The following is a 22,948-nucleotide window of genomic DNA, read 5'->3' as shown; positions in this document are numbered from 1 at the left end:
TCTCTTTCCGAAAACTTTTTAATTTCAACATATTTTTATCTAAAAAGGGGAATAAGTCAGTTTTTATGTAGCATAGAATACAGTTTTAATTTGGTACTGCAGAGCTACCAGTAACCTCATTCAGTGTATTCATTAAAGTCGCAAGTAGTGAATGATATTTAATAAATGTAGATTCTATTTTGTTCATTCAAAAAACCCACCCCAAACTACTCAATTAAAAAAAACAATTTATAGTTTAAACTCAAGAGGGAGGAAGGGGTGTCAAATAGGGGCCACAATATGTGGGTCTGTAATTTTGATTTTATATTCATTATAGACATAAATAGGAAAATGAATCTGCTAATTAAAAATGTGAACTTTACTATTTTGGTAATAAGGGTGTTGTCTAATTTTAAAATGAAAACAAGCTAGTATAATGAGGATGTTTTTAATTTTATTCGGACCAATATTACTTGTAAAATTTCAATTATAAGATATAGATGTTAAAATTAAGTTCAATTTAATTTCAATTTAAATTAAAAGAAAATAAATATAAAAATTATTGGGGATGGGGGAACAGGAATTAAAGTGCAAAAACAGGTACATCAAAGCTTTTCATAAAGTGACACTCCTCAGGCAAAAATTGAAGCCGACTGCTTCAGTGACGGGCGTAGCGCGGAAGGGGATAGGTGCGGGAGGGGTCGCAAAGGGGAGGGGTAAGGGACCTCCCAATAGAATTTTTTTACAAAAAGGACGCAAAACTACCACTAATGAGAGCAGACATTTGTTAGTCTTAACAAATTAGTTATGTATGTTTTAAGGGACCATTATGTAAATTTAAAATAATTATTTCCTGTCCTCAGTCGATTCATTTCGTAATAATTAAATAGAATCTATGTTTCGTTAATGAAATTTAAGAGCAATCTTTCATACACCGTATTCATAACCTACTCTGCATCTATTCTGTAAACAAAACCAACAACTGTACGCCACGGTTGTAGCGCATCTGTACGCTTTGCAGTATACGATTATAAAATTTTATCGTATTGATTATCTCATAAATTGTCTTTTGAACAGCATGTGTGGCTTTGTAGGTTTGAACACATATATGGGATTTAATGGAATATCTTGCTATGTTGCTATGTTTTTCAGAGGACATATTCTTCTAATCTGGGTAGTTTATCTAGAGGTATGGAGAGGGTAGCAGCTTGAGAGTTGGTGGATTTAATATGGATCAAGACTAAACATTATGTTGTCATCTTCAAGACATTATATTTTCATAACTGGAAAATTCACTATGACATTAAAAAACTTTGATATGAGGCATATGCCTCATTTGCCTCCATTGCGCTACGGCTTTTTATATTTCTATATCAACTTCTTTTTCACAATTGATACGGCACATTTACATGTTTTCAGCCCCTTATTTGAAAAAAAATATTTTTTTATTGCACAGACATGACAACGTAAAAATCGAGAGACCAGACCATATGATATATATTGTTCAGAAAGTTGCCTTTTCATAAAATTCAGTAAAATCGCAAAAGTATTAGTGTTAAAGTCAACTTTGTTATAGATTTAAAATCTACACAAATTTCAAATTTTGATTCACAAAATTGAGTGGGCATTTGCCTTTTTGCCCTAATTGACGCTACGCCACTGCCTCCCTGATACAGTAAGGCACGGTTTTGTTTTGTGACATTAAAGGATATTACTGGTATGTGATCAACAACGAATGTAAGTCGAGTTCTTTTCAAACTAATTTATGATTTCCAAAAAGAGAGAATGCATATTAGGTTGATGCAATTTGATTGAATATAAACAGTAATGATGCTTTCTTTAGTGACTCAAGCGGGATATGAAGATAGCGACATTGCAGAAAAATACATAACCCGCGTTAGCGGGTAATGTTATTTCATTCTGGACACTATTGTTAATTTACATCATTACATTAAATAAAAGAAAAACCAATTTGTCTTCTATGGGATTTGAGTTTGACATCATCATTAGGCTTACTGAGGTCAACAATACAGACGCAATTATAGAATATCTTGGGGTACACTTCTGGTTCCAACTCACATCACACCATTACGGGTATATATGTGTGTATATATCAACGTATTTCAACGTGGCCATGTACCCCTCTTAATGTAGAATTAATCCATGAAGAAATAATGCTCTATTAACAACCATTTTATTGAACAGGTATTTTTAATTATTTCCATTTTTTACTCCTTTTTAATTTGATGGTTTGTTGTTTTTATTTATCTATTTGCTATTTGTTTTGAATGTGACAAAGTGGTTGATCGTCATTTTCAATCTTAGATTATTCCAACCACGTAAAGATATAAAATCTTGGGACGAAAGATTGTAGATCGAGTGACAGTGCGACCCAAATTTTGCAGTTCATTATCTATACATGTACTACTGTATTAAAATAATAGACTCGGATTTTTTAGCTTTAATACCGAGAAATCGGAGGAGTACTGTCTTTTGTTTAATATATTTTTAACATCATTGGTACTTGGTGATTACCAATTTGTTTTTATTTTTTCTCAATCAGGCTTCGCTTATTAATAATCAACGTAAATTCTTTTTAAAAATCCGGAAATAATCTGAATTTTTCGGATTTTACAATCTTTCGCATGCGCATTACATTGGCTTAATCACGGGATGCTCTTTAGTTTATGTTTCCTCAGTATCCCATTTCGCATGGATAAACTCAAAAAACGATAATACCAATACGTGTAAAATTTCATTAAAAATTTGCCATATATTCTGTTCATGAAAGAAAAGACTGGAAATAACTCTCAGTGCGTGTAATATGAAAAATCCGAAAGTTCTGAATGTCAACATGGTGTGCAAATTGGATGTATCTATTGCGTAAATTCCCGATATAATATGCAATGTCAACCCGTGCACGCACGGGTCAAAGTCTAGTATATTTTAAAAATGTATAAATGGATGCACTTGCAAGACAAAATCTACCGTTGGAACAGAACTACTTTAGTTTGTACCTTAATAAAATTTCTCGGGGTTTAATGCAAAACCTTGCATTAAATTTACATTTTTTCATGAACAATATTTTAATTCTATTGAAAACAAAAATTAATGGCTGATAACTGCGTTCGATGCTTCCTATTGTAAGGGAAGTTGATAATTATTTCATTAGCAATCATGAGGCCCAGTGATTTTCGAGTCATTGATTATTTTATGGATGGCAAGCATTAAACTTTATTTCGATAGTAATCATGGGGTCTTTTATTAATAGCATTCATGAAGACTATTTAACCTACAAAAAAATCTGTACGGCGAATAGACGTGTTCTTTAAGATAAAACTGTTTGTAAGAACGCATGATATCTTTTAATAAGAAACTACTTGGATTTGTAACTTCACAGTATTTATCGTAAAACCATGCATCCTGATAATATTAATTGAAAACCAATTTATTAAGCTGCATACTGTGTCTGGGGAAAACATCATGAGAACAAATGATGTTTGCCGAATTATTATACAACAATCAATTATCACATGGCCCCTTGATTACTGTAAATGAATCAGTCATAACTTAGCTACATGATAGCTGCCAATGCATCAACCATCACTCGACCTCATGACAGATATCAAAAGATCAGTTATTAAAACTCGGCCTTATTTGCTCACAATGTGTAATGATTGATTAACTAAAAGCAATCTTAAGGTCGAGTGATGATTGATTAATTGACAGTAATCATGAGGCAAAGTTATGATTGATTCATAGATAGCAATATTAAGGTCGAGTGATGATTGATTCATAGCCAGCAATCATGAGGCAAAATGATGCTTGATTCATAGACAGTAATCATGAGGCAAAATGATGATTGATTCATAGACGGCAATCGTGAGGTCGAGTGATGATTGATTCATAGACAGTAATCATGAGGTCGAGTGATGATTGATTCATAGACAGTAATCATGGGGTCGAGTGATGATTAATTCATTATCGGTAATCATGAGGCAAAGTGATGATTAATTTAATTGAAAGCAGTCATGAGGCAAAATGATGATTGATTCATATAGATAGCAATCATGGGGCAAAGTGATGATTGATTCATAGACAGCAATATTAAAGTCGAGTGATGATTGATTCAAAGCCAGGAATCATGAGATCAAGTGATGATTAATTCATTGACAGTAATCATGAGGCCAAGTGATGATTGATTCATTTGACAGTAATCATGAGGCAAAATGATGATTGATTCAGTGAAAGAAATTAAAGGTCGATTGATGACTGATTCATTGACAGTAATCATGATGTCAAGTGATGATTGATTCATGAACAGTAATCGTGGGTTCAAGTAATGATTGATTCATTGACAGCAATCATGAGGCAAAGTGATTACTGATTCATAGATAGCAATCATGAGGTCGAGTGATGATTTATTCATTGACAGTTATCATGAGGCAAATTGATTATTAATTCATTGATAGTAATAATGAGGTCAAGTGTTGATTGATTCATTGACAGTAATCATGAAGCAAAGTGATGACTGATTCATAGACAGCAATCATGAGATCGAATGATGATTTATTCAATGACAGTACCCGTGAGGTCGACTGATGATTGATTCATAGATAGAAATCATGAGGTCGAGTGATGATATATTCATAGATACCAATCATGAGGCAAAGTGATGATTGATTCAGTGAAAGTAATCTAAGGTCGTTTGATGATTGGTTCATAACAGCAATCATGAGACTGTGTGATGATTGATTCATTGACAGTTACCATTAGGTCGAGTGATGATTGAATCATAGATAGCAATCATGAGGTCGAGTGGTGATTGATACACAGATAGCAATCATGAGGTCGAGTGATGATTGATTCATAGATAGCAATCATGAGGTCGAGTGATGATTGATACATAGATAGCAATCATGAGGTCGAGTGATGATTGATGCATAAATAGCAATTATAAGGTCAAGTGATGATTGATTCATAGATGGCAATCATTAGGCAAAGTGATGATTGATCCAGTCAAAGTAATCTAAGGTCAAGTGATGATTGATTCATTGACAGTAATCATGAGGTCATGTGATGATTGATTCATGGACGGCAATCATGAGGTCGAGTGATGATTGATTCATTGACAGCAACCATGAGATCGAGTGATGAATAATTTATTGATAGCAATTAATAGACTGATAGTTGATAAGTATGGCCTAGTGAATTAAATATTGAAGAACCTTTACAAGTGCGACTTGAGGTGGAAAATAGTAATCGAACCCATCTTCAGAAATGGAATACGAGCTAGAGGATACTCAAGCTGTGCATAACTGCCTCTGGTAGACCTATGCTGATCGATTCTAAACCACATATGTGGCTATACTTATAATAAAGTAGCGAAAATATCAATAAAAATTTGTGTTAATTGGTTTTCCCAGAACACAGAAGAAAAAACTCAGCAAAAATAAACGATAGCCTTGAACGTAAATATTATTTCTTAACATCATTTTTTCAGAACCAGTTAGATTGCTGCTTGTGAAATATGAGGCTATGCAGCGTCCGGCAAACTTTCAGAAAAAGCAATTCAATCTTATTGGTCTTAATTCCATTGCTTTTCTGGCTTGTCTTTCAAGTTCAACATCCACTGATTGTGAAAATTTCTGCTCTCTTCAGCAACCATCGACCTCTGCAAAATGTTCATACAGACTTGTCTTTGAGAGGTCGTCCAAGAAGAGGATGTCCAATTTTTCTGAATGCTACTCACATCATAAGATTTTCAGGCGTAGAAGAGGTGAAGGAAGACGGTGTTTTATTTAAGTGCAAACCCCCTTTAAACATTACAGATGTACGGAAGAAAAAACTGAAGTTTATGGTTTCTCTTTATCCTTTGGAATTGAATTTCGATGAGCTCATAAAAGTGCGACTTGAGGGAAGAAAGATAATAAACGAACCCATCAATTCCCACGACTTCAGTTATATCCATACCGGAGAGAACGTCTGTGACGACTCCTCCATATACCTTCTTCTGGTCATCAAATCTAGTGCAGGAAATTTCAGGAACCGACAGACCATCAGGAACACTTGGGGTAATGTGGACAACTATGAAGGAGTTCGGAGAGTGTTCCTTCTAGGTTACAACCACGGTGTTCAGAAACAAGTAGACATTGAAGCTTTGGAGCATGGGGACATAGTACAAGAAGATTTTTGGGACCATTATTCCAACATCACCTTTAAAACGATTATGGGCATAAACTGGGTTGCTCAGTACTGTCCCAAAGCCAAGTTTAGCTTTTACGTAGACGATGACGTGTTCTTGATTTTAAACAATCTTAAAAAATTAAGGAAATCAACGCTCAGAGAATCTGGATTGATGCTTGGGAAGGTTTTCTTTTTCTCCACACCGTTTAGAGACAAGACGTCCAAATGGTTCGTGACGTGGGAGGATTACCCCTTTGTCAATTACCCCAACTATCTGGCAGGTTTTGCATATCTAATGACTGCTGATGTTGTGAAGAGATTTTCTTTGGCCATTCCCTATATTCAACCTATACCGATTGACGACACTTATCTAGGAATCGTCGCAAAGAAGCTAAGAATCCCAGTAAAGAACCAGTACGGGTTTGCAATGTTTCATCCCACTTGGGTGTCCTTCTTTGTTCCCAAACTAAGTTTTCGGAAAACGATAGCATTTCATAGAATGTCGTCCCCAGAAACAATGATGCGGACTTGGATTGAATATTGTAAACAATATCAAGCTGTATGTCGAAATTAATTTCAAATTTGTGTATAATAGAATAAAACAAACAATAAAATTCATATCAACTTAGTCGTTTTCATGTTTGTTACTTTATTTTTGTTACATTGATTGGCGTGTTGCATTCCGTTTGTGAAGAACTGCGAACGCTAACGCCCGTTTCCCGCCTACATTTTACATCCAAATATTTCGGAATTTCTGTCAGATATTCAGAAACTAAGTTTTTCTACCAAAAAGTATAATCAAATCCTAACCAATTTATATCAAAATAAAATGTGTAATCAAATTATTTATTTTTAAACAAAAGTTTTGCTAACGCAGGGTCTAAAAATTTTCGATCATTAAAATCGGTCTCTATGAGTGAGGAAAATTTTATTTAGCGGCCAATTTGTGCATATAAACTTAATAATAACATATTTACGATATATATTAAAGTAAAATTTCATTTTAATTCATATTTGTTGATTAGTTTTCGAAAATTTACGAAGCAAAATTCTTTTTTTGGAATGTATTTCGGTCTGTAGACATATGTCCCCCCCCCCCCCCCCCCCCCGTGAAACAACAAACCCTTTGGTAAAAATATGCTTAATAACAATAATTAAAACCCCTCAAAAGGAATTTTTGTTTCACGGGGGGGGGGGGGGATGTTTTAAAAAACATTTCCGTTTTCCGTTATTTTCTATTACGAAATGAGCTATTTTAACAGTAAATAACCCAAAATACAAAGTTATCTCTCTTTGTTTGACCAAATCATTTATATTTAATGAAAATATACACAAATCTTTACATTATTATAAAAAATTAACTTTAATTAGACAACTTTCAAAAAATGACTTTTAGTTAGGCGGCCATACAATGCTATCGTTCGCAGTCCTTACAGGTCTCGTTAGAAATACATATTATACGTAAAACATTATAAATGCGTGCCTTACATCTGTCACTTCATATTTTTGGGCATCATAAATGTTTTATGTAACTGTGTTATAATGATGAATAGATTTAAGTAAAACGTGGCTTGCTAGGTTGGTTTGTTCTATGAAATATTATTATTCATTCAGGAAGAATTGACCTCTTTGATACTTGCAGGAAATAATATACATCTCTTAAAATAAGTAAATGATAGACGTTAAGAAAAACTATGACGCATTAAGTAAACGACTTTAAGAGCATAGGGGTTAAAGTTGGTTAGGAATTTCTGTTCAGAAACAAGTCCATTCACAATTGGTCAGCTTATCTTTCGAAGATTCACAATGCCAATTCATTCTGTAGTGGAACTGAACATGTATTCAACTATTCGCATTACTGAATTTATTTCTTGAAATCATGCAATAAATGTTAACCACTACTGGCAGAAGAGTTGCGAAAAAAGGTAAAATGTTACTGTGACTCTAATTATGAAAATATACTTGTTTACGCTCCCACACGGGGATTAGTAATTGAAGCTGCGATATGAAGTAGATATAAACTTACTGTTTTTATTTGTTTTTTAATACATTGTCAATAGCGGAAAGTTTGCCTTGGAAAGAAGGATATCGTGATGATTTCTTTGGATAAGGATTTTATTTGTTACGTCGCATTTAATAGTAACACCACTATACCATGTTAAGAGGGAAACGCGTACTAAACAGACAGACAGACAGACAGACAGACAGTCCCTTGTCTGTAGTCGTAGTGCGTGGTGTTAACTAACTTCGCCAAATCAACTTAGCCATTTTGACTTAACTCAGGACAACGTATATTTAGGCGGAGGGCTTTCGTGTTTCAACAGACACCCTTCTAGGGGAAAATGTTTGGGAAATTGTGAAAATAGGAAATATTGTTCTATAAATACTCTTTTCGATGTGTTCACTGTCAGCGTATTTCTTTTGGAAACGGGGAATAATTCAATGAACACTTGTATCTAAGAAAAGGCTTGACCAATAGGGTCGGTGTAGGTTTCTGTCTTTACAAAAAGCATATCGGTTTCCGTTCCACTTCTTAATTTTAGGCCATACGTAATAAACTCTTAGCTTTTAGATCTCATAATGTATAGTGATTGAAAAAAAAGTTTCACAATCGTTGTCCGAGCAGTATGGGTTATGAACTTTTTTAAATTGTGTTTTCAGCTTGCATTCTATAATATGATACATGTTCTCCATATGCGTTTATTTACAACCAAGGACATATTAACAACTATCGAAAGTCTCGCGTGACGCGACTTCAAAGGTCGCAAACCCTTTGACTCTTTGCGACAAATAATGGACGTCGCCTTAGTTTTCCAAAAAGAAATACAGGAAGAGTGCATGATGTTTGTAGATGTTGAAGAATTTTTACGAGGCGTTCGAACTCTTTTTCGTATTAACAGCTGCATCATTTGTATATGGAGACGTACCTGGTGCCGGAATAGCAAGGAGGCGGAAAACTCGAACTGACCCACCCCCACTTTTTTCCAATCTATAAACCTTCTTCCTGCATTTATGGCTTAAATTTTCACCAATGCACATGCTCTTTACAAAGAATGAACTGCATGCATCTACTTTGCAGTACTTCTCCCACAATTGTACCATTTCCTATAGCAGTTCTGGAAAGGCAAACGAAACAGTTTTTGTTCGGGTTTTTTTTTACGTGGCACCTGTCTCTAGTAACACAGAATGAATTATCCTCAAACAAAGCGTGCTCACTCTAGGGTATAGTTCCGGTTGATTGCTTTTACATTTTGTGAAGTATATACTTTTTCCATCGTTATCTTTTATTCAACTAGCAGATGTGCATTTAAGGAAGAAGATCGAAGTTTAATATACAAAATGCACAATTCTGCATAAATATAAATCGGTGTTTATAAATTTCATTACGTGTAATTTAGAAAAGAAAGAAAAAAGTATGCGCACAGATTGAATCGAACAGGTCACTAAAAACATCATGTGTGATTCTAACCTACTGAGCTCTCCAGGACTTATATATACTTTTCGATGTAACCACTATTATAGAAATCAGTTTCCAAAATTTTTGTCTGTTTTATTTGTAAATTCGACCCCAGGGCCGGGTTGCCCCATATTCTATCTTAATTCATTCCTTTGAACAAAACCTATCAAAACATCTAAGATTTTTTTAGGGGCAGGCTGATCCTGAAGGATATCTAGGCCTAACGTCATGCAGAAATATACCATTTTACTGAGAAAATGCTGTTTTAGCCAACTTTGAAGATTAATATTAAAATTGCATGAGCAATATGATAGGTTCAAAATGCAAATTCAAAAAATTTAGAAATACGTACGATAGAAAAAAAAAACAACAAAAAACTTTGATTTTCAAAAGTGAATTTTTTTTCCTGGAAATCCCCTATAGGTCAATTTTTCTTTTATTTGCAATAGACCCTTTTCTAATTTTCTATTTATAGAATACAAAATTTTCCTGACAGTACCGCAGAGCTACCAGTCTGACTCTTGAGTAACGGTAGTCTCGCATTAAAGTTGCAAGTAGTGTTATTCTGACGTAAATGGAGACTTTATTTTGTTAAATCCATACACTCGAGGGGGTCAAATGGGGTCCACCGTTAGGGGTAGAGGGTGATTATTTATTCATTCACTATATGCATAAATACAATAGTCTAGTTTTAAAGACAAGATCTATTGTAATTGAAAGGTGTCGAGCATGTGTTTAAGGGAGATGAGAATAAACCCATCGGACCCTTGGCCAGCAAAGATGCAGGCATGTAGCATCGGGGGGGGGGGGGGGGGGGACAATTTTTTAAAATTTACATATAAAAGATTGAGTTATCATGGAGTTTGTAAAAAAAAAAAATGATATGAAAATAAGAAAATTAAAAGTGAAATTGAAGTTACATACTACGTCACCCCCCCCCCCCCCCCACGGAATAGAATTTTGAAGATTTTGGGATTTTGGGAAATTCCAAATATCCTTTTTTTTGGGGGGGGGGGGGGCTTGTCAAGATTTTTTGATTGAATCTGCCCCCCCCCCCCCCTCCCCCACTTTCAAAAACGATGCTACGTGCCTGAAATGTACTTTTTTTATTTTATCAAATTATTAGCCAGAGTGAAGATTTTGTTCATTTGTTCAAATGTCGATGTTATAAAACATTAGGGGCGAAAAGAGGCCACAATATGGTTTAATTTTAGCAGTAAAGCGGTTGCAATGCTATTTGAAATAGGAACACAAGTATTTAATTTGAAAAAGCACTCTTCATTATTTTTTTGTTTCGTTTCGCGCTTACACACCCATGCAATAGCAATGCCAAAGTTGATGAAAATTCTTTAGAATTTTTTTTTATAAACAATTCGTATTTCTAACGATTTATTATTAAGAACAGTTTAAATAAAGACTGTCGTCTTTTATCCAATTTTTACCCTTTTTAAGTAATTAACAAGTGATAACAAATATATATATTATATTTTCCATACAACTACGTACGTACTGTATCGCTTCGCATTCCGATTTCTGTTCCGCGTTTTAGCTACACCCTCTTGATTTCGAGGATTTTAAATAATCAGTAATTGAAGAAGTTTATCATATGAAGAAAAATAATTTGGCAATAAATAATGCAAATTAATACTAACAGTAACACGCGTCAGTTTGATATGCAGATTAAAGCTGGCACAGATCATTATTTTTAAACACTTGTAATATTTGGTAAGAAAGTTATTTTAGTTTGCATGGACACATATAACGAATATAACTACTTGTATTCAAGTCGACCATCCCCCCCCCCCCCCCCCAACCCACAAATGGAATATTTTTAGAACGACTTGTCCTTGCATTTCCGGTAAAAAGGGAACCAATCGGAACTACCATAACACATAATGTTTGTTATGGGAACAATTAGCCAATGAAAAGTGTTCATTTTTTTCAGCATTAACCAATCAGCCGGCGGCAAACTTGAATTGTCAAGCAATCAAATCTTGTCAGGACTTGTCGCATGTGTGTATATTGACATTTCATACGAATTGTTTGTAAAACAATTGAATACACGATCAACTATACGTAAGTTTAAACGTTTATTCATATGATTTACTGTCTTCAATATAGACATAACTTGTTATTTATGTGTCAGATGTTCGTGTTTGTCCCATATTTTTATTTTTATCAGCATTGTCTTTGCTACGTTTGCAGCATTTTGTTTATAGAATTTGTAGGCCTATATTTTGGTTGAAAGTAATATGAAGCAAACAGGTGACCGTCACCGGAGACATATATAACATATATATGTCTCTGCCGTCACTATATTAATATTATATCATTTTATATAGAAACTGGTTAATATTGAATAATAATAATACTCTTAGTGAATGAATGAGTTTAAACTGTGTTTAACAATCATTTTTTGGTGTTTTGTAGGACAAATATGTGGGCATGAAAGCTAAAACATAACTTGTGCTTCATAAGATAATATATAGTCTGAGGAGAGGGACAAACAGGTACAAAGTGTGACAACAATATGTCCCATTTTAATTTTGAGAATGAGCTGAACAGTGTGTTGAGGATGGATGGACCCATTACCAAAGGACCAGGCATGCGTTTTGAGAGGAAGGCCGAGTGTAACCAGTCGGTCAACAGCTCTCTCAACATCAGTACAACGGCGAAAACACCGATGAAGAATCTTAACAGATCAGTCAACAATCCAAAGACGCCATCAAATGCTAAAACACCCAAATCTTCAAGTAATGCTTATAATTTAATTAATAATGATCATTCAAGATATTATAAACTAATAATTTTTCTCTGTTACATATCTTTCTATTTCATGCATATTTTATTTATCATTTTAGCAACATAACACAATTTCTTACCTTACAAGACTTCTTTGTTTTAACAAGGATATGATAAGAAATTGTCCTATTCATGTTTGTTTCGATTTGATTTTTAAGATCAAGCAAGGACACCGGGAGGATCAAAAGCTCCAAAAACACCAAGTGGTGGAGACAGATTCATTCCAAATCGTAGTGCTACACAGTTTGATCTAGGACATTTTAAAATCACCACAGACAGTGCTAATAGTGGGGAAGCAGACAATTTGTTAAGTCCTTCACAGAAAGAGTACCAGAGAGTAATGAGTGAGAACTTGAATGGAACAGACATTTCTAGCAACAAAATTATTTCATACAAGACCAAGGCACCTAGTGCACCAGAAGGTACTTCTGAATTACTTAGTATTATGGTCACAGATATCTTCAACAATTTTAGAATGTTTTCAATGAATAAAGAATTCATAATGATTGCCAATAGCATAATCAAGCATTAGAGAGCCAGGTAGATAAAGATAATGAAAAAATTTATAAAACTACTTAATTTGTGTAGAAAATGGCTTGACTGTTTCTAATTTGTACATTTATTATGTTTTAGGATATCAGAACAATCTACGAGTTCTGTACAGTTCATGCAAAACACCTGCTAGTTCAGTGAAGAAGACAATTCGTCACATACCCCAAGTTCCAGAGCGTATCCTTGATGCTCCAGACATCCTTGATGATTATTGTAAGTGAATCCTCTATTGATAATTTCATTTTAGATTACATTCAAAGAGACTGATATTTTAATGTAAACACCTCCACCTAATGCATGTCTTAAGATTTACTTATCTGTATGATGACTCTTGCATTCTTTGCAAAAACATGTAAGGCTTATTAAAAGGATTGAAAATTGAATCCATTTTCAGACCTGAACCTGCTTGACTGGTCATGTAACAATCTCCTGGCGGTGTGCCTGGGTGGGAGTGTTTACCTGTGGAACGCCGCCACCGGGGAGATTGACCAGCTGCTACAGATGGAGAGTTCTGACCAGTATATCGGGGCGGTGTCCTGGATCAAGGAGGGCAACTATCTGGCGCTGGGAACCAGCAATGGGGAAGTTCAGGTAAGTTCATAGGGGGGGTCATAGAAAAATATAATAAACAGTTAAGATAACAAAAAAATAAATTAAGTATGGCTCAGTGTCCTCTCTTTCCCTAACGCATTGGCAAAAAAAACCCAGAAAACACATACTGGATGTCTAATCATGAATCTTGTGTACAAAATTTGAACTTCTATTTTCAATTTATGAGAGGGTTTTTGTTTAACCTTGGAATTTTGAATTTTAACAGTTGTGGGATGTGGCTGCCAAGAAGCGATTACGCAATATGACAGGTCATGCCAACAGAGTTGGGGCTTTGTCTTGGAATTCATACATATTGAGCAGGTAAGTTTCTTTCAAACAGATCTTAAAAGAGAAGAAAATGTACAATATTTATTAGTAATAAACTATTTACTATGGCTTACATTTTATCAATTCAACCACTGATGATGCAATTATTAAAGTTTCTAAAATGTCTTGTTTTCTTCTCAGTGGTTCTCGTAGCGGAGCCATTCACCATCATGATGTGCGTGTGGCTGAGCACCAAGTAGGGACACTTCTTGGTCACACCCAGGAAGTGTGTGGATTGAAGTGGTCACCGGACGGGAAGTTCCTGGCCAGTGGAGGCAACGACAATCTCCTAAACATCTGGAACGCCCAGCCGGGCAGCCCCCTCACCAACACTACACCACTGCATACATTCTCCCAACACCAAGCTGCAGTCAAAGTAATTTTTTTCTTCTCTTTGATGGCATCAATTATTTGTGTTTTCAAATTATTAGATGAATGATAATTGTTGCATTTATTTCTGAACGATACCACTGGAGGAAAGAATGTACAGCTATATTTAAAGAATATCTTTCTACAGAGATTTTAGAGCTTTTAAAGTAATTTGATATTTCTTATTAACAATATTAATATGTATTAATGTTAAATCAAACTATGGATAATGCAATTCATTTTGTTGGAGACAAAAATAACATCCCTGTTGGATTTGATTTGTAGGCATTGGCTTGGTGTCCCTGGCAGCCCCACCTCCTGGCCAGTGGGGGAGGGACAGCAGACCGACACATCCGGTTCTGGAACTGTAGCACGGGACAGTGTGTGGACAGTGTAGACACCAAGTCACAGGTAAGTGGATATACGGTATTTTATTTATTCATACAGGTTAATTTTCATTAGGCCACAAAAAATGAATGCATTGGTTCTCGGGCACAGCCACATCAGGTCAAATGCTGCAGCATTGATAAATTTTATTGCCATATCAAAATGGGGAATAACTCAATTTTTAATTTTAAACTTAAATATGAAAATTGATCTATTCCCCTTTGCAAATCTTGCAATAAAAGCATAAATAACCTGTCTGCTTCATTATTTTGAACTTTTTTGGGCCTAGAATCCAATGCATTATTTGGGGGGGGGGGGGGGGGGGGCATTCTGTGTTTTGATACTTGGCCATCACTTCTTGTGGTTGTTAATACAGTACATGTACTCCAAAAAATTAACTGGTTGAATTATGTGCATCATGTTGTGAATTTTCCAGGTGTGTGCTCTGTTGTGGTGTAAGCATTACAAAGAACTGATCTCTAGTCATGGGTTTGCTCTGAATCAGCTGACCATCTGGAAGTACCCCACGATGACAAAGGTGTCCGAGTTATCAGGTAACTTGCTGATTAACAACTTACAAATTCAATGTAATCTGTGAATTTTAAGACTGACAATGTCAAATTATGTGCATAGAAATTAGAATGCCCTGTCAAAGACATACATTTCAAGTATTTTCAAATAAAAAGTTATAGTATTAAATACTAAATGTAACTGCTACAAATACTATTTGTAGCAGTTACATGTACCATTCCCATCAAGGCCATATAAAATGAATATTTAGATTCTCATCCTAATTTGCAAAAAATATGGGGCGGGTGAGCGGATTTTATTATTTTTTCATTTTTTAAAAAACATCTTTTTCACTGTTCAAGTTCTAGAAATAACAACTTCTCTATTCTTTAAAGTTGTTAATGCTAATACATTGTATGAGTACACAAACCCAGTTGTAATCTTTTAATTCCATTTTATTTCGACTGAACTATTAATGCATGAAGATATTTGTATCCTTATCATCATGATAACAAACATGACTGGAATGACACGGTAGTCACATGTTTAGGCAGCCATTAAAATGTTTTGAATTTTTTGTTTACCAAGCCCTACTTTTTTTCCCGAATTTTTTTTTCCATTATTTAAAAAAAAAAAATGCATTGGGCGGGCTATTTTCAAAGGGGCAGGCGGGGATGAGAATCTAAATATTAATTATGTATGATATTGTTTTCTAGGTCACACTGCGCGAGTGTTACACATGGCGATGTCCCCTGACTGTCAGACTGTAGTATCGGCAGGAGCAGACGAGACGCTCCGAATCTGGAAATGTTTCACACTTGACGAACAAAAGAAGGCTGCCCAGAAAACGGCCGTCACTAAAGACAAAAAGAGTGTGTTCTCCATGACCTCAATAAGATAGTGACGAGTCTCGTACAGGATTGTGTGTGGTTGTGAGTGTTTTATATGAAAGACATTGTGAAAAGTGAGAGTCATTATTTTTTGTATTCGTTGCGACAACTCTGCAATATCATATCTGGTATTACTTTATTTTGTGTTCGTTTCATATCTTGTTAATGATTTCTAAAACTAGTAAATCTTTTAATAGCTTTTTTTTTTACAATATAATCATGCTCCTCATTGTAAAATTATTATGTACATGTACAATCACATGTACATATACATGTATTAAAAAGGGTGCTTTACATATATAAAGAATTGAATAATGAAAACTTGAGAGTTCACTTATTATCAACTGGGTTTGCTTGTTGAATGTGATATTTATTTGATTACTGAGATGGGATTTATAAGAATGTTGTCTTGTTAATGAAATAAATATATATTCAACAAAGAAGCCCCCCCCCCCCCCCCCCCCCCCCCCCCCCCAAAAAAAAAAAATAATAAAAAGTGGATTTATGAAACTACGTATTTGTGAATGAATTAGAATTCAACACTATTAAAGCTTATTAGTATATTTCATCTATACCATATGCAGTTAGTTTTTACTTTGTAAGATCATTACTATTTACAAATCAGATATTATTAAATATATTGTTATTAATGAGCTATTATGTCTGCACTGTGGATCCCCCATTTTGTTACAGCTGGTGTTTTGTCCGACTGATTTGAAGACCTCTTTTTGTGGACCTCAAATTGGGTATAATTTGTTAACAAAATGTTACAAACAATTATGGAGTCATATTTATTATTATTATTAGTGATCAATAAAGTTTTGAAAGCATTCATATGTTGTTTTTCAAGGTCTTTGATATACATAAAAAATTGTGTCTCTTTAAACTGCATCACACCATTTTATCTCTGGCCAAAACAGATTCATCAAATTCTATCATGAATGTTGTTCCTTTATGCCAATGCGCTGTCACTTTTGCTGGCTGTAAGAGAATACACAAAATCAATTAAATGAAAAAAACCAAACAAACCTTTAAAGGTACTTGGACACGATTTGAGCTCAAAATTTTTAATTTTATTTTACCAGTTTTAATGTTTAGAATGGTTAATATGGGTACTTTTAATGCTTTAATAAGTCAAATATTGATTTATAAGCAAGATGCGTAGTTTGAAAATCTTTGTTTTGTAAACAAAGCTGGAGCTTTGCTATGATTTAGATATGTGTTTTATTGGTTTAAGTCTCAATCAAATGTTGCTATTATCTGTTTATCATATTATCTATGAACACATTGAATCAGTTTAACTTGTTTGCCACGAGTCATTTGGTAAAAAAAAAATAATGGTAATTCCATAATTTATATGATTTGTAAAAAAATTTAAGACTCAAGCTTTGTTTACATAACAATGATTTCTTAACTCTGTATCTCTCTTATAACTTGACTTTTAACATTCAAATTTTGGTCAATCATTCAAAATGAGCAAGTAAAACCATTTGATACATAATAAAAGAAAAAGAAAATTTTGATCTAAAATAGTGTCCAAGTCCCTTTAAGATTCTTTTTTATCCTAAATTTTGTACCCAAAATACAATTAGTGTTCTTCACCAATGAAACATTTTTTACCATTGTTGATTTTGTTCCGAAATAAGTAAATATATCATAAAAAATGAGTACTTTCAATACAATTCTGAGAAGGAACTTACAAAATTTGCTCCATTTAATACAGCCTCTATTATACCCGCTGTGAACGCTGCACAGTTAAGTTTCCCTGTGAAAAGAAAATACTGAGTTGACTGAATCTTATTTTTTATATATCCAGCTTGGTACCTTCTATGTTTTTGCTGAAAAGCTTGGTTTAAATTACCTTAAAATAGCCATTTGAAAGACTTAGAACATAAATTTGTTTTGCCTTGGACTAGATTTAAGAACAGTTTTTAAAATACAGCACTGTATGTTATGAGTGCTTTTACATGAATAAATGAAGTTTGCATGTGTAGGACTCCAAATTTGATGGTACTCTAAAGTCTGATGATCAGACCAAAACCCAATAATGTGAAACATCAAACCCCAAAGGTTTGACACGCTAGAGTCCAAAGGTCCACATGCAGTCCCCAAAGCCCGATGGTATGATACACCAAAGCCCAATGGTTTTAAATTAACTTCTAGCACAAATATTGTCCTCTTTATTCATCATTTGTCACAATAAAATTGTAATATTACATGTATGTTATACCTAGCCTCCTGCTAAAATCTAGCAAAACTGGCTAACAGTTGTCATGCAGATACCAGGTATATACCATACATAGTCATGCAGTAGAAAATATTACATGTACTCCCTTTGAGCATAATGACGTCATTCTTACAGTATTATGACATCAGGTTTTTTACCCAAATTAAAACTTATAAAACCTAACTTTTTATTGTTGTTATTCATTATTTGCCATTTATACAAAGGCAGTCGGTAAGATAAAATCGTTACATGGTTTGTAGTTGACCTAATATGTTTAAACCATATTAGGTCAACATAAACTATGTAACTAGTAATCTGAGTACCTTACTGTAAAGATCTTCCTTTCACTATCATTTTTAAAAGTTTTCACGTCACCAATGACATCACCATGACGTGGTGTAACAAACATTTAAGCATTGAATCATTATTTTTTGAAAGATATAGTCTCATAACTGCAGCGGTGTGTGCATACAAATTGAATAACGCGCGCTAGCGCGTTATGAACATTTGTATGCACCCACCGCTGCAGTTATGAGACTATATCTTTCCAAAAAAATGATTCAATGCTTATATTTACATTTTTTAAAACTTCTTGCCTTGTCTGCAAATGTGATTTAAACGTCAAAATTTCTGTTTTATCCTAAGGGTAAGTTCAAATTAATGGAAGAGCCACTGTAACAGCCACAAGCGTGAACTTTGATTCTCGCTTGTGACGTTGCATTTTACAGTGTTCAACGTTCGTGACGTCATAATAAAACTAGTCATTCTAACCTTTGAGTACCCTGTGTGTGTTACAGTCTTATAACTGCAGTAGCTTTTCATACACTTTACATGCAAAAATTATTTGGAATGTAAATATATTCTGATGACATCAGACTTTGGCATGGCAGGCCATCAGACTTTAGCGTAAACCATCAGACTTTAGCATGACCATCGGACTTTGGCGTGACCATCAGACTTTGGAGTCTACATATGTGCACCTATCAGAATTTTTGTTTTGATAGTGTAGGTCTATATATATTTAGTTTATATATTTTGCTAATGTATGTATACTTGCCAAAATTAATCTTTAAAATTAAACTTACCTTTATCTTTTGGAACAGATATGTATCTATTGACTAAATGTTCTGTTTCAATTATATAATCTATTAAATGTTAAGTTTTAATAATTGCTGTCTCCTTGTTTGGAAATAAAAATTGCAAACAATTACCGGGTTAATAAAACTTCTGTATCTCAAAAATCTCCAGCCATTCAAAAGAGGCCCTCAAGCCTGAGTGTGACTATAAGAAATTAAAAGTAGGAGAGAGGATTTTTAAATAAACATTTTAGGAACTTCTAGTTTTACACTTAATTTTTGGCCCTTGGGAGGTAAAGATCACATGTTGCACATCAAGTTTGGTCAAGGTTGGTCCGGTAGTTAATGAAAAAAAGCGAAAAATATTGAAATCCAAAGGATACATGTTTTTTCGTCATCATTGGAATGTTCTAAACGATCTGCCTCCTTTCCAAACAATGTCTGTCAAAAAATAGTAATAAAAAATCAAATAATGACCTTGTGATGAATACCTTATATTCTTTAATGCCACCTTCTATATTGGACAATATATCCTGATGTTAAATTCAGTACTAAATATACAGTAGAGTCAATATTTATTATATTTTCAGGCGACATTAATTATAAGATTGCTCTTGAGGGTAAGAATATTTCCCTTTGCTCCAATTAGGCACTCACATAATGAATGTTGCCCTCAACCCCAGTCAATATTTGTACAATATATCACTTTAATAATTCAATGGTTTATTTAGCTCTAAGTAAAATAAAATAAAATTACCAGTACCTTCCAGAAATTGTTCTTTATGAAGAGAAGCATGTTCAGAAGTTTAGTTTCCCTTTTATATCCTTTCTCCCTCACAAACAGCAGGTCAAGCATGTGAGTGCCCACATGTTGTCCTAGTTCTGATAATCTAAAATTTATTAACAATACTGTACCTTTAATTTCAAATAATTGGTTGAACCCCTGCAGGTATTGCAGTTATCAGGCCGGAAATTATTGAAATCGGAGCCTTCTTATGAACAATAAATGCATAAACTTTTTTTGAGCAATACATTGATTCATATCAACTTGTTGAACTTTTGTGCTGTATATTTAACTTGCACATAAGATTTAAAGTTTTCGTACTAAATATAGCGAGGAATAGTGCATGTATTTAGTGCAATTATGAATTCATAAAATGACAGGATTGCTCATACATGTATATACTTTACACACCCTCATACATGTACACTGTTAGCAATGCTATATCTCCTCTGCAACACGTAACATAAGGAAAAAAGGGATAATAAATCACCTACTTTGTTTGAAGTTCTGATACACTGTAGACTCGATTTTGGCAGTACTGTACCATCTCTGAGAAGAGCAGCGCAAAGGTGGCTGCATTTATCTGAAATCAAACAGGAAAATACTGAGTATTTCAGATGAACATGGCAACACACTGTAGGAAAAAGAAATTATATCTGAAATACATGTACCTTGTTATATAAATAGCAAGCATATGTGTTAATAATTTTTTTCCAGAGTTACAAAGAAAAACTCATAAACTTTGTGCATATGAGCATAGATAAAAATACTTATAAACAAAGTTGTTCAAACTGAAAAATATCTCCAGAAAAAAAAGCAACACATATATACCGGAATGAAGGTTAATAATTCAGCAATTAATCAAGGTATTGGAATACTTATACTGAGTGAATTGAGTTCTATGGACTAATGCACAGGAAATACTGTAAGCCAAATCTAAACAATTTAAGTTATCATTTGACTCCATTAAAAAAGTCCTTCTTTCTCAGTGGTCAATCATCAAAAATGGCTGCCTGATCAATTTTAAAAAATGTGTTTTAAATATTGCAGATTCTTTTTAAACCAGAGCTACAAGTATGAGAATAATGATCCTTCATTTTTTTTTCAAAACTAAAACAAACCTAAGCAAGATCAAAAATATGTTGTTAAAGTAAACTCAGTAGAAATATTAGGAGGATCAGCATCTACCAAATGATTCTATGACATACGTAATGATGCTGTGGGGTTGCATTTTCTCCGCTATTTCTTTGTACACCAATCAAAAAAATTGTATCTATTGTACATTTGTACATATTGTAAAATTGTCCATTGTTCTATTGTAAATCATTATGTTGTGTTCATATGGAAAATGGTGAACATTGTTTATATTATACTGACTGTATCTGTACTCGCCATCATATTGACATGTTTAAGATAGCATCTTAACCATATCAGTCACAGTTTTGGTGCATGAGTGTGTGTAGATTAAACACAGGGGCTTGTGTAGAAAAAAATTCTTTAAAAATGTTGGAACCTCAGAGGTATTTTATCCTCCGATGTACCTACTTTTTTAACGATGTTTTTTTTTCTTCTCTAAACAAGCCAGTGTGGATTAAGGTTACACCTAAATTGTCATTTTATCAGGGACGTATATACTAGTATTTTGTCGAAAAATCTATCAATTACTAACCAGAAATACCGCGATATGGTAGAAACAAGTATACAGTTATACGTCCCTGATTTTATATCCCTTAATTTTTTTCCTTTTATCTCAATTAACATCTTTCCAAATACAGATGCGGGTAACACAGTTATTCAATTAATTCTTTACTTAAGAATATCAATTTAGCAGTCAGTGCAAACACAATAAAATCAATTCCATGAACGGTACTGTAAGAGACCCATGACTGATGGCATCAGCATCTTTTACCGACAGACTAAAGTGATGCTTGGTCATATTTCTACCACATAACTAGATTTTAATCCTAGTCATTTACAAACATGAATTTAGACAAGTGGATATTACCTCCGGCTTCCCTTTTCCCAGAGGTTTGTCCAGTATACTAGTTTTCTGCTTGTTTATCGACGCCATATTTATTCTTTGTGGTCACTTCCAGTTTCACTTTCACTTTGAGCTGACAGATGGGCGGATCCTCTTATCGTCCGGAAAACCTCGGACTTTTCAAAATGTTTTCCGATGAAAGTCCGAGGTATCCCAGATGCTCTCTCTCTCTCTCTCTCTCTCTCTCTCTCTCTCTCTCTCTCTCTCTCTCTCTCTCTCTCTCTCTCCAATAGTTAGTACCTGAACATATTTCAATGTTTCACATGGTTTAACCCCTCCCCCAAATTGTCCAGATACACCTTAATTACTTAATTATTGTCTAAGTGACCATTAATATTAATATTGATTTTAAAATATTAATTAATTTCTCTGAAATAGTCTTCGCACAAGCCTAATTTGTTCACCCAATGTTTTGTCCATTGTAGATTTATTAGTTAATGTTTAACTTTTGCATGCCATGTTTAATGTTTTGTTTTATGTAACTCATATTCATGACTGTATGCCGACATGGTAATTGTCAATAAATTAATTGAATTGAATTATAATTATTTAATTTTTTATTTCCGAAAGGACATGAAATGAATGAATACGACTAGAGAATAAATCTGATCTGTCACTAAACTTAACTATAAAACCGATAAAACAAACGCTTAAAATTGAGCAAATCTATATTGCGTCACAAGACAAAATTCCTATATTTATTAAAAGAAAAAAACCGAAATATGCTGTATATAACGTACATATACATGATTTTCGACTATATCCCCACG

General features: G+C 33.9%; 3 protein-coding genes across 4 annotated transcripts; 2 read left to right on the top strand and 1 right to left on the bottom strand.

Annotated features, from left to right (window-relative positions):
• The first annotated feature begins 5,485 nt into the window (after positions 1 to 5,485).
• Positions 5,486 to 6,752, top strand: LOC117684906 (beta-1,3-galactosyltransferase 5-like). The gene has a single exon (XM_034458889.2). The coding sequence runs from the start codon at positions 5,510 to 5,512 to the stop codon at positions 6,737 to 6,739; it is 1,230 nt and encodes a 409-aa protein (XP_034314780.2). The 5' UTR covers positions 5,486 to 5,509; the 3' UTR covers positions 6,740 to 6,752.
• A 4,800-nt stretch (positions 6,753 to 11,552) lies between these two features.
• Positions 11,553 to 16,496, top strand: LOC105332569 (cell division cycle protein 20 homolog). 2 transcript variants are annotated; one of them, XM_011435206.4, is made up of 10 exons: positions 11,553 to 11,698; positions 12,053 to 12,375; positions 12,583 to 12,846; positions 13,058 to 13,189; positions 13,371 to 13,567; positions 13,794 to 13,888; positions 14,036 to 14,270; positions 14,549 to 14,674; positions 15,087 to 15,204; positions 15,877 to 16,496. In XM_011435206.4, the coding sequence occupies exons 2-10, from the start codon at positions 12,153 to 12,155 to the stop codon at positions 16,059 to 16,061; spliced, it is 1,575 nt and encodes a 524-aa protein (XP_011433508.1). In that variant the 5' UTR covers positions 11,553 to 11,698; positions 12,053 to 12,152; the 3' UTR covers positions 16,062 to 16,496. The 2 variants fall into 2 exon arrangements, with proteins under 2 accessions (XP_011433508.1, XP_034314779.1); XM_034458888.2 differs by having other exon boundaries at positions 11,615 to 11,635.
• A 331-nt stretch (positions 16,497 to 16,827) lies between these two features.
• LOC105332570 (trafficking protein particle complex subunit 5) lies at positions 16,828 to 22,289 on the bottom strand. Its single transcript, XM_011435207.4, has 7 exons — positions 22,143 to 22,289; positions 20,632 to 20,720; positions 20,117 to 20,243; positions 19,737 to 19,794; positions 19,363 to 19,422; positions 17,751 to 17,815; positions 16,828 to 17,031 (listed from the first exon to the last, which is right to left on the bottom strand). Exons 1-7 carry the CDS (start codon positions 22,206 to 22,208, stop codon positions 16,942 to 16,944), a joined length of 555 nt encoding a protein of 184 aa, XP_011433509.1. The 5' UTR covers positions 22,209 to 22,289; the 3' UTR covers positions 16,828 to 16,941.
• Positions 22,290 to 22,948: the final 659 nt, after the last annotated feature.

Source organism: Magallana gigas, chromosome 7 (genome assembly GCF_963853765.1).
Source record: "Magallana gigas chromosome 7, xbMagGiga1.1, whole genome shotgun sequence".
NCBI lineage: Eukaryota > Metazoa > Mollusca > Bivalvia > Ostreida > Ostreidae > Magallana > Magallana gigas.
The sequence above is the reverse complement of the archived record's forward strand: the minus strand, read 5'-3'. Positions and strand labels throughout refer to the sequence as shown.

What these genes read in the sequence shown, in the direction of transcription:
- LOC117684906 (XM_034458889.2), top strand. Translation starts at nt 5,510, where the DNA reads ATGAGGCTATGCAGCGTCCGGCAAACTTTCAGAAAAAGCAATTCAATC.
- LOC105332569 (XM_011435206.4), top strand. Translation starts at nt 12,153, where the DNA reads ATGTCCCATTTTAATTTTGAGAATGAGCTGAACAGTGTGTTGAGGATG. An exon ending in AGACATCCTTGATGATTATT is followed by an intron (nt 13,190 to 13,370) that starts GTAAGTGAATCC and finishes ATCCATTTTCAG; the next exon opens with ACCTGAACCTGCTTGACTGG. An exon ending in AATTCATACATATTGAGCAG is followed by an intron (nt 13,889 to 14,035) that starts GTAAGTTTCTTT and finishes TTTTCTTCTCAG; the next exon opens with TGGTTCTCGTAGCGGAGCCA.
- LOC105332570 (XM_011435207.4), bottom strand. Translation starts at nt 22,208, where the DNA reads ATGGCGTCGATAAACAAGCAGAAAACTAGTATACTGGACAAACCTCTG. An exon ending in GTATCAGAACTTCAAACAAA is followed by an intron (nt 20,244 to 20,631) that starts GTAGGTGATTTA and finishes AATAAATTTTAG; the next exon opens with ATTATCAGAACTAGGACAAC. An exon ending in TAAAGAACAATTTCTGGAAG is followed by an intron (nt 19,795 to 20,116) that starts GTACTGGTAATT and finishes ATTTTTTGACAG; the next exon opens with ACATTGTTTGGAAAGGAGGC.